The 12,375-nt window shown below is 36.7% G+C and overlaps 1 protein-coding gene across 1 annotated transcript in view; it reads left to right on the forward strand.

The window, feature by feature from the left end:
* The first annotated feature begins 579 nt into the window (after window positions 1-579).
* The window catches only part of LOC131072101 (uncharacterized), a 56,510-nt gene continuing 44,714 nt past the window's right edge, over window positions 580-12,375 (forward strand). Inside the window, exons 1-5 of the mRNA XM_058008157.2 lie at window positions 580-1,326; window positions 2,342-2,420; window positions 2,587-2,681; window positions 7,934-8,038; window positions 8,169-8,248. Coding sequence (XP_057864140.1) covers window positions 1,099-1,326; window positions 2,342-2,420; window positions 2,587-2,681; window positions 7,934-8,038; window positions 8,169-8,248 — 587 coding nt within the window. The 5' untranslated portion in view covers window positions 580-1,098. The remainder of the gene's footprint in view (window positions 1,327-2,341; window positions 2,421-2,586; window positions 2,682-7,933; window positions 8,039-8,168; window positions 8,249-12,375) is intronic.

The following is a 12,375-nucleotide window of genomic DNA, read 5'->3' on the forward strand; positions in this document are numbered from 1 at the left end:
TAAAAAAATATATAATATTTTACACTTTCAATTATTATAATAATATTTAATATGACTTCATCATTTTTTGTAAAAATGATTCCAAATAATTCAAATTATACATGCTTACTGATTTAATAATTATTATAATAATACACCTTACACAATCTAATAACCTCTACTTAAACCACCAAGAAAAATTACATTGTAATTCCATTTTTATTTTTAAATTTTTTTTTAAAAGAAATGAATTGAGATATTAAAAATGTAGTTTAATCCCTTAACACTAAAATAAGTGCTTATATTGTTTGCAAACGTCTCAATCCACCCGAAAGGAAAGATGGATATACATTCATACCACACGATTCTTATCCCTTAAGGGTCACACATAGGAGAACCAAAATAATTTATTAACAAAATCTTTGTTCGAGAGCTTTTTGCAGGTACACTTGAATTGAATTTGTCCCCAAATTTATGATAAAATTAAATAGTTCTCAAAGATTGAAATAACACAAATTATAAAGCCAGATAGATTATCTCGAACATTTTTCAATTGTCGGTTTCATCTACGTGGTACATTTATTTGCTCCTCGTCAATAAATATCTACCCTGTTGTCTTCGGGAGATCTGGACAGATTGATGTGATGTGACCGTGATCTAAAGAGAAAAGGGAGTGAAAGTCTCAGAATCATTCGATACCCATTTTCAATTTTCGATAGGTAAGGGATTAGAAAAATTGAAAAGGAGTTTGGAAAGGCTTCACAGGTTCCCCTTCACAAGGAATAAAACCAAAGAGGAATTTGGGTAGATATAATGTTTCTCTCGAGATGGGTGTACTTGGCAATATGGGTATCTGAGCAGGTCCAAGCTACCTGCATTTTTGCTTAGATAGGTATCTAATCAGGAAAAAAATTCCGAACACCTGTGTAGTACATCAGGTGGGGAAAAAAATCCAAAAACCTGTGTTGAAAACATCGGGTGGGGGTCGATAAATTGAATCTATATGGGCGTGAAATCTCCTGTAAATAAGTGGGCCTCATTTTATTGCAGAAAAAATTATTGGGTGTCATTTTTGTGGGGAAATTAACAGATCTAGGATCACAAATAGGTGGCAACATCATGACAAATGATGGTGAGAGCACAGAAAATAACAGTATAGCGGAGCAAATTGGGAGGCTTGTAGAGCAGGCTAAGGCGTTGCAGGATTCTGCCGGTGCATTTTGTTCGAAGATCAAGTTGGAGGAAGAAGCAATCAGGCAGAGAGCAGTTACTCTCGAATCTGAAATCAAGAAGCTTCGATTCTCTCTTAACTCTGCCGATGACATTGATCACAGAGAGGCTGAAAAGGTAGGGAATCTCTTGCTTTTCTTTTGGTTTGTCATGCTTACTCGATTTTTTGGTTTGGGAAAATAGCAAACAACAAAAGGTTATGATTGCATCGCAATTTCACGACTCGGGTATGCATACGGTTATCTGGTTGGTTTTAGGTGCTGGTTCTGTGCCAATTATACTTACCTTAGATATGCTTGCACGTGGGTCAACAGATTATGTAATTGAGGTCTCTAGTACAGACTACAGTAGACGATGGTTTCAATATGGATTGGTCATGAAGTAGGTTGTTAACTCGTATTCCATAGGAAGCTTATGTGGGTGATAGTCTGAGTTCCCATGCAATTGAATCATCTCCATAAGTGTTTTTGTGGAGGGTCCATCCATGCTGATAACGTACATAGGGCACACGGTTGGGTTTCTGATCAGGTGAACCAAAATTTACTGCATAGTTCCTTTTTCAGGAAAATAGGGAAACACTGTGCTGTCAAATACAGGAAACCTTTTGGCTACGAAATGGTGTGTGAGAGTATCTTTTCTGTCAGTATTCGGCCTGGACTTGCAACCGCCTCATTTGATTTCTTTTGGCTAAAGACGCATGTTCGAGATTTTTTCATCCATCAAAATTCACACAGGACATGCTTCCAGCTTTATCTGATGGTGGCACATGTAATAATCCAGCCACATAATGAACCGGGAACCAAGTTCAATGGGTTGTGAATCCTGGTCATCATCACGCTAGTTGCTACCATTTTACCACTAGACCATGCCTTGCTGGACAGTATTTGTCTTGGGTTGATGATTTTGTTTATTTTTTGGTATTGTTGCAACTTGCATCACTTGCTCCTCTTGGGGGAGGAATTTGAGATTTTGAAGTCTGGTATGGGATAAATTGAGATTTCATTTAGTTGTCGTCTTTTTTTCATTTGTTGTATTGATTTGTTTTGCAGTTGGAGAAAGTTAATGCAGCCCAGTGTCTGAGGATTCTGATATTTTGTTGAATTGTTGTTGCTTTCTGTCTGTTGTGTTGCAGTTAGAAGAGGAACTATTTAGAGCCCACTGTATGATTAGTGAAGGCGATGTCTCTGCTCTTAATCCAAACAAGCCTCAGGGTACTGATATCTTCACAAGCGAAAATTTATTTGATGCCTTCATTTAGGTGAAGTGAAAAGACCTAGTCAATGTGTGCTTCAATGTTAAGTAGGACAAAGATATTTTTATAAAGATAGTGTTTAACATATTTATATGACAAGTGAATCATCATTTATTGTGTTTCAGGTTCTTTTCTTAAAATGTTTCTTGGCCCCATTAATGTTCGTGCTTTGAGAAATGATGTCCGATTGAAAGTCAAGGAGGAATACAACAATTACAGGGTAACTGTTTTTCATTACTATCAACCTTCTTCTTGGGTACCCTTTTACTTCTCAGTACAACTTTGAGATCCAAATTATGTCGCTTTACAACTTTTTGCATTGAATAACACTGAATGAGTTTCATTTTGCTTATGGCATATTGTGCAATAGCTTTTACAGTGCAGGCAAAAGGTTTTATGAAAGTTTGGACTTTCTGCTCTCAGTACTATCCAGAAGATGCTTGTTATAGTTTTGGATTCTGTCTTTTTAGTTTTTTACTTTTGTGGTGATTATGCATATTTTTCTTATTAGATGGAGAAATAAGTGTTCAATTTGGGGCTCTGTCCCTGAAATTTAAGAAAAAGATTTTCTGTATTCAACAGTCAGCCTGTAGGGAAGTCTAGGGTAGGCAGTATCTGCAAATTTAAGGCCACGAAGACCAATTACAGGTGTCTATCAATGCGTACAAGGAAAACAGAAATAAAAAGTATTCCCGCTGATCACTAAATCCCCTGAGGTTAATACTTCTAGATTTGAAGAGAAGGCAAGCTAGACCTGAATACATCTTTTAAGAAGACAAACGGCAGGAAACCACAGAGAATCAGCTAGAGCAAGGGATTATATTTCATGCTGTGATGTTTTCATGCTTGATATCTATGGCATATATAGGGTTAGATGCATTCTTGGCTGCTTCCAATGTCTTGTCCAGTGCCATCACCAGTTCTAAATGCAACATCTTTGTAGCACTCAGCTTCACTCAAACTGTTTTCCTCATCATTTGTGGTACTGGAGCAGGGAGGATGCATACTTTCCAATAATCATTCTTCCCACAATCTATCTTCAAATCATAAGGTTTTAACTTCTATTATTTTATAGCATGATGGGTTGGCACCATCTGCTGTAAAGCATGACTGCCTTATGATTAAATTTGAAATAAATAAAATATTCGTGGGATTCAGATCATGATCTCCTAGAGAGCAAAGGTCATTATCAATCAATGGCTTAAGAGCATCCTAGTCATCCAAAAGGTCATCCAACTCCTACAGGATCCCGAGGGACCATATCAGCATTGTTTTTGACAAGAAAGTTTGCCGGTTTTTGTATCTTCACTAAATAGTATCTAAAGCCTGATGTATCTTATATCTTGTAACAGGAGGAAGGCTTCTTTAATGATGCCTTGAGCCATCTTTGAGAAATTAAAATATTTACAGAGTTTCCTTCCCTTCTGGAACAAAAGTACCATTCTTCTCTTCATTGTTGATAGCATGAGAAACACCTAGGGCACGGGCACTTGGAAATTACCAGTGTGGTCCCTAGCTTCAGCAATATTTGAGGTCCTTTACAATGCACAAGCAAAATCTAGTTTGGCTCTCCAAATTTCCTGGGGCTCCAGGAGTTATTAACATGGACCCCATTAGCAGGTTATTTATCAGAAAAATGTAAAATATTTGACATTGCTTGCATTTTTGAAAAATCAGAAGTATGATCAAGTCTAATTCGCCAATGACTACCATCCTTACCTAGCTCTTCTTGTGATAGAATGAGTTTAAACTGCTTAATTAGTGCTTCTAGTGATAGCACGAGTATTCCTTGCTTATCTAGTGCTGTTGTGGTGTAATGAGACCTTCTTTCCTTTACATGAGACAGTAACCATTCGAATCTGGCTCTTGGTTTAGCAGGTTGAATTTCTCAGTTGCTTATTTATTTTCATGCAAACATACTAATCTTTTAAATTTATATCCTGTAAAACCCTAAGGTAGAGTACATGGGGCGATTCTTCCAGTATCCAGGGGACGTGGAGAGAATAATCCCCAACAGGTCAATTAGTAAGTATGCAAGTGATGTGTATATGACAAATGAGTAAGCTAATAAAATATGTGGATTTGATGTAGCTTAATGAATGAATAATATATTTATTGTGTCATAAGTCAAATAAAACATGCAATGAAACATCAGATGTATGAAGCATGTTTCATAAATCTATGTCAAGTTTTCCATTGGTGTATTGGATTTATAATTATGTGTGTTTTGTCCTCAAAAATTTTAAAGCATCTTTATATTCCCTTCTTTATTAATGTCCTATTCCAAAGGTTTAAATAATTTATCTTCACTTGGCTTGAATATCCGCTAACTCCTAATCTTTCTATTCTAGCATCAGAAGTTGCTATTCCTTGATTTGTTTCGTGCTGGAAATTTGGGTAAGCTTTTATTAGTGAAATGCCATAGTTTTCTATAGCAGAAAAAATATTAATGAACAAAAAAGGTAATTTCCTTTTAGTGTTGATAGCTTTTAGAACAATGTATGATCATTTTTGCAACCTATTTGTAACGGGAGTGCAAATCAAAGCTGCATGATTAATCAACCTCTTTCGACTAATAAGAGCTAGGGATTGGGGGATATCCATTCTGCAAAGTTGCCTGGGGCATGATCACGGTCTTATCCTTTTATCCTTTTGAAGTGTCATGGGCCTTGCACTGAGCAAGACTTGATCCCTGGTGGACTCTTTGTGATCCATTCAACTTCACCAGCAGACCAAGGTCCACTTGAAAATAAAATAAAATAGAAAGATAGATAAATTGAAGTCATTAGCAAAAGATTAATATTATTAAAACTTAAGAAACAACATTTACAAGCAAGATAGTTCTCTCGTGCTTATGCTGTAAGATTTCCGTTACTTTCTGTCTAGCTTTAACCTCTGCAAATCTAGAATTTAAAACTAAAAGTTGATGGTATGGGTGCTGTGAAATATGCTCATTTTTGGAATCTGATTACGTGTACAGAAGTCCATTAATTGAATGAATGAGTTTAGGGTTAGGGTTGGCAATGGCAGGTGCGTAGATGGAGGGGAACTTTTTCTGGCAAAAAGTTCTGATGTTTTCTGATAGCACATAGCGCTGAATTTCATTTTGTCATCAACTTCTTGCAGGTTGAAACATAAAGCAAGCTTTATAAGATACTATATGTTTCAACCTGCAAGAAGTTGATGACAAAATGTTTCAATCAATTTAACAGATGTTTGACTGCACTTTTGCTTTGAGTAACGATTCTTTTAAAATGTCATAAATTATAACCACGTTCAAGGGTCTTGGAACTTAGATATTAGAGTGTACAAACATTATGAAGAGACAGGTCTAAGAAACAAATCATTTTGTTATTAGATGGAGGTAAGCAGTGAAATTATCGTAATGATAGTGATCCTTTAGTCTGTGTTAATATAAGTTGGAGGATTTTTGTGAAGGGTTTGGGGGATTACAATCAATCAATGGGCAATGGGTCAGTTGATCAATAAAGAAGGCAATGGCTGGATATAGCCAACATAGTCATCAGATTTATCCTTGATTCTTGACTAAACAGCTTTGCTTTGAACCTCAAGTTTTGTCACTAGCTAGGTCTCATGCAATTGAGTTGCATTTAAATTGTTTCTTGCTTGATCTGAGAAAGTCAGCACTTCTTTATGTAATAAGCTTTTAAAAGTGACCAAAGCACAAATGTAGTTTATTGAATAAATTTGTTTTTCATATAATCCTCTCATTCTCTCCAGATGGTCAAGTTAGGAAGTATGACTTTGGTGGTTATAGGTGCTGAGTATTGACAACTGATGATTCCCGTCTAAGTGGTTTCTTGCAAAGTCATGAATAATGATTCGTTTTAGCTCAGCTAGATTATAGGTCATGAGTTTGATCTCTGCTTAGTTATTTTTTTATGGCAGCTTGTACAATAGTAAAGGAATATCTGACGAGGAAAAAGGTACTCTATTCATTAGCCACTATATTGATTTTCGATGTTTTGTCCTTTTGAAACTTATCTCTATTTCACATCAATGTCTCTTTTATTCTGTCACAGTTACCAGGTTCAAATTATCTGTAGGACGGAAAATGCAGAAATGTTTGAAAGTTTGTAATTTTTGGATTAGGTTGGAAAAATCTTGGAAAAAGGTCTTTGGAATGGGAAAATTGTAAAAATATATAGAATTTGCATAAAACATAGAGTGATGATAATCACAGAGTTAAATTATATGCAACAACATAGAGAAAAGAATAATAAACTGAGATATTGTGCATTGTTCTTAATCATTTCAAAATATATTTTATCTAGATCTATGTTTTCTAGTTTTTCTGTTTTTTTCTTTCTTCTAAAACAGTAAAAATTAAAAACCAGATTTGGTGTTCAGTTGTGACCTCTGATTATGGGGTTCTGCTTTTAAGCAGAGGTGTATCCATGCTAGGTTGGTCTACACATGGGTTCCCTATTATTGAAAAATGAAATTCGTTTGGAGGCCAAAAAAATTTGGAAATATCAAAATAATTTGTAAAATTTCTAAAGGAATTGGAAAATCCAGACCAAATTGGAAAAATCTGCTGAGTCTAGAAAAGCTGGATCAGGCCAAATATCATAAGTATCAAGTATGGTAAATATGCTGTTTCCTTGGGGTCCTGCCCAGGTATGGCCTGGGTTCATACCTGGGCAGGATCCACAGGACTGTGGTTGTACTGTGGTACCCAATGGCCTTTAGAAAAACAAGAGGAACGTGGGGTGTACTGGGCTGGAACTGCAGACCCATGGCCTAAAAAAAAAAATTGAAATTAAAATCTTTCATTAAAAAAATAGACAAGGGGAAAACCTAATCTAACCCTAAAAGCAACTTCCAAACTACACTAAAAACACTAACAACACCAGAAAACAAAACAACATTTGCAGTATGTAAAGGAGCAATATGATGATTTGTATTGAGCTTCCATGAGCTGTTCAATGTTTGACCACTGGGAATTGCTCTGCTTTTAACATATGCTGTAAATATAAACTGTTTTGATTTATCTATATATAATATAGAGCATCAACTTATCAATTGTCAGTTGTGTTCTGTGTTGAGTTTTGTATATTTTGTGCAAATTATGGCTATTATTTGTATTTTTAATATTTAGAAATAATTTGTGTGGTTGTTCTGAAGCTGTACTGAACTCTAGTTAAAAAATTGGCAACTGTCATACCCAAACCCCAGAGGTGAACCCCAAACCAATAACTTAGGTCCAGCTAGTCTGGGCCAGTTCGAAAATGGCTGTGAATTGAACTGCTTCAAGGTCTGACTAACTTTGTTGCAATGTTGACAATCATTCTGTGTACTTCAATTACATTCTTCTGGATTTCCTCTCTAAAGCTTCTTTTGGGGCTCAATGAAATAGCTTTTGTTTTGCCTTTTTACTCCATGTATCTTGAAATGAAGGAAAATCTCTTCTATAGCTTGTCTAATAACTTATATTTTTGCCACTTCCAGGATAGAACAGCAATTCTGTTTCTGCTATTTCCATGTGTTTTACTGCTACTGAAGACTTGGATTTGGGAGGGTTGCTTCCCAGCATTGCCAGTCCAGTTATACCAGGTAATTTCTCGTCTACCGTAGTCTGCACTAAGTGAATTAAGTGATTTGGTAAATAAAGATTACTGAGTTGGATACACACTAATTCCAATTAGGGATTATACAAAATTAATATTTTTAAAATTCTGTGCAGGCATGGTTATTATTTTTCTACACAAGTTTGGCTTTACGTGAAAACATTTTGAGGGTCAATGGGAGTGATATCCGGCCATGGTAAAGTAGAGTCAATAAATCATACTGATGCTGCCATTCACAGTGTTTTTTAAGTTTCAAAATAATCATGGTTCTCTTAAAGTATTTGCAAGATTTAGGGTTGAGCATTGCAGGAAGCAAATTAATGGACAGAGCTGCTACTTGAAAATTTTGCTCAACAATTTTCTATTTTAGTTGGATTTAAAAAAGTCCCTGTAGCTTTTCCCTAAAGAAACATTTATTTTGATTTTCAAAGGATATATTGTGCGATATTTTTTGTTTTACTACAAGTTTCTAGTTAAACTTACCAAAAATTTAGAATCCCAAAATATTATTCAGAGACCAAATACCCTTCTATAAACTTACTAGAAGTACCATGCTCTATATGCAGATTTGAATTGAAATTCAACATGCCATCTTGTGTTTGTTTTATGAGATGCACCAAAATGGTAAAATGCATAAAAATGGCACCATAGTAGAAAATGAACAACTCAAAAGAACCATTCATGCAAAGAATTACATGTATGTCACAAAAAATAATATGAGAACCTTACAGCTTCCCCCATCACTTCACCTTAGTATTTTGAGGATATTTTCAGGCATCCCCTTTTTGTATTCCATCCCTTGGTTGCCCATCCCTGCCACACTGTTCCCATCCCTGGCACGATGCTATTTCCTATTCAAATGCTGTCTCTAGAATTTTGGGGATACTTCTAGTTCTAGGCGTCTCCTTTTTGTATTGCTATGTCTCCATTCTCCACTAAAGGGTCTTGGCGTAACATATTGTGATCTTGTAATAAATTTGTAATAAACAGAGAAAGTGCAGTAGATATTGAGATCTCTGAAACACAAGTAGATATTGAAATCTCTGAAGCACAATTTATTTATTATTTTTTAAATATTGTGGAAAGATGACAAATATAGCTCTAGTGAGCAGTGCAAATCATAACCAGCCAATTGGATCCTGTCAGGAGAACAACAGTTTATAAGAGCATTACAAAACCTTAGTCTACAAGAGGCTGTATGCCAGAGCTAATAAAATAACCACATATAAAAAAAATCCCAAAATTCAAAGATGAAAGTGTGTTAACATCCTTGGTCCTTTCCCCTTGGCAGTAGCTTGCTTATCAAGATGAGATAACGGTCTCAACTTTTTTGATGGTACTGTTCTGCCTAAAAGTCCATGCAGTCTTTAATCTACCAGTCAAGGTACCTAATCTTGGAAGCATGAGCAGTATCATGAAGAGAATTGGAATCTTGTGAATTATCATTGGAGAGATCATCAACATCATCTTCTATGGGTCATTTAATCCAGAGCAGTCCTGAGGGTGATTCAGAGCAGTCCAGTAGTGAAAGAACAAGCAGAGATGGGAAAAACCAAAAATCCATTTTTTTCGATATTTTCTCTGTTTTAATAATTTGCATTTTTGGAGGCCTTTGGAGCAGAATTTGGGGTTGAAACTGTTGTCAGTCTCTTAAATTGAACAGCCAAAGGCATTAGATTTAAGGGACTGAAATTAGAGCTCTTGGAGATCTTTCCAATGGTGTAAATGGTTTCAGATTTCAAGCACTGAGCAGAAAGTTATGACCCCACCAAGTTGGGGTATCTAAACTCCTAGTATTTTGAAATTTATAATTTTGTTTATTTGTTTTTATTCAGCAAATTGTTCATTTCGAATTCATGAGATTCTGGAGACTGGGAATTCCAGGTAATTGTATAAATCTCATTTTGGATTGAATAAAAATCAACTTTTGAAGCTTACAACTCTATCTACAAGTTTTGCTATTGTCCACTTTGTTAAACAATACTGCAGGTTTCTGCATACTCTGTATTGCTATTTGAATTCGTCATTAAAATTCAGATCACATTTCTTACTGATATGTATGGGCATGTTACAATATGGACCAGTTAGAAACAGGGTCACCATCATCAGCAAACTTTTTCATATCTTCAGGATCAGCTCCAAATTGTAAACTAATCTGCAAAGCAATCTAGGAAAGCATGACTTCTCTTCTTTCGTCTTTCCTTTTGATAACCATCATTATTTATAGCAGTCCATAAAAAACTAGAGTATCTCATTGCAACCAGAGATCAGACAAATGCTTGCGAATCACAGAACCTGAACAGCCAGAAAGAATATTGCACCAGTCAATGCTCTGTTCTCAATCAAGATTGGGTTAAACAGTTAGAAAGACACTTCACGCAAGCTTATCAAAAGAACACTCAAAAAACAAATGGCAAACAAACTTTATTGAACTATAGGCCAAACAAGCACTGGAATGAGAAAAGGCACAAAATTGCAAATTAACCCAACAATAAGCTTCTTGTGAATAAGAAAAAGGAACCACATGAACCTAAACCTTTTAGATCTGATATGAGATGGGTCTGTAAACCCCAAAACGAATAAATATACTTCGAAGAAGTCTGCATTTGCAACAACCTGTTACCACCAACCATAGTTCAAAAACTTGGACTCCGCAGACCCAATTTTTTAAAAACATTTGTACTCTGCGAAAACTAAGTTAAATTTCTAAGTATTCAAAAACACATAATTTTGTAAAAACTTTCCTAAAAAACATTCACATTACTGAATTTAGAGAATACATTACTGATTTCATTCATATATAAATCAAAATTAGAGTTCAATATACGTTATAGAACAAAAAACTAGTTCAATACATGACAGCTCCAAGTTTCAATATAAGTTGTGTTGACGTGCGTTTTGCAGCCACGCCCAACACAGAATAAAGTTTCCCAACAGCTACCTTATCCTTTCTTGATCAAAGTCAAATGTATGCTAAGATTGCAGGAAGATCATATGATGACTCCAAGGTTCCGATTGCGTACTAGCAACTTTATGTGGATATAGGCTCGTTTGGTGATTTTGTTGGTTGTTGTCGGGTAATTATCAGTTGTTAGTTGTTGTCGAGGGGTCGGCAGTTAGCCGACGGTTGGCACTCGCAGCCAGACGACACCCTTATATATGTCCATGTAATTGTCTTCGGGATATGTTATGTTAGGCTGGAAATGCTGTTTGGAGATACATTGTAATTCTGCGATCAATGAATATATGTCTGTGAGTTCTCTATATATTGTGCACGTGTACTGTTATGTTTTACTTGCGTTTTGTTATATTCTGAACATGTACCCTACGGGGCAAACATTTGGCGCCGTTGTCTGAACGAATTTGGAGAATGAATTACCCGAGGGGACGGTAGACGTATGACATGGCGAGAACCCTATAATGGGCCAATCAAGTTGCGAACAATGCACTAGTGACGAAGAAGTATTCGAAAGGGAAAGAGCACTGACAAAGGACTGTGCAAATATACTGAAGGCATCCATTGGGACTTATGTTCGTAGGGAGGCAAAACGCGTAGAAGTTCTCGAGAGTGTGATCAGGGATACACTCGGGGTAAGTCTAGCAGTGGATCATCTCATGTGCCACTTACCAAAGCTTGTAGCACAAACCTTTATTGCTCTCTACAACTTGCGGGAAGAGGAAAACCAGGAGGATTGCCGCTAGCAAATCTTACAATGATTCGAGGAGAGGAATTGACGGGAAGAGGAGAGGAGCGTGGCGAGAGCCGTCAAAGGCAGCAAATCCTCAATCCGTACGAAGGAGGTAATTGATGCAAGTAACTTTGAACAAAGATAGGATGCGTGTGACAAGAGGACGAGCATGAAGCTATCCAAAGAACATTAAGGTTGGAAGAGCAAGCTGAGCGAAGATGACGGCTATAGAGAATTGCAGAAGGATTGATTGAAGGGGACTGCAGGAACACAAAAGGGTTACTTGAAGGAGACCAGGAGAGTGCTGAAGGATATGGAGTGGACCAGAATATCGAAGGGGATACCAGTGGGAGATTGGCTGTTGAAAACACCCAACACTGTTTGGGGAACCTGACCCTCACATTACAAGACAGTGAAGGAGTGCAACTAGAGACACCGTACCGAAGGGAGTCAAGGGGATCGGAGACCGGAAGGACACAAAGTGAGGAGCACACCGAAGACGGACGCGTAGAGGATACGAGAGCGACTGAGAGTGTCGGGAGGACACGAGGGCACCGTAGTCAAAATATTCTGTTCGGGTCCAGTGCACCGAACTTGGGAGCAATTCCAACCGGACCAAGTACACATAGCGGGT

This window comes from Cryptomeria japonica, chromosome 11, assembly GCF_030272615.1.
Source record: "Cryptomeria japonica chromosome 11, Sugi_1.0, whole genome shotgun sequence".
NCBI classification, from domain to species: domain Eukaryota; kingdom Viridiplantae; phylum Streptophyta; class Pinopsida; order Cupressales; family Cupressaceae; genus Cryptomeria; species Cryptomeria japonica.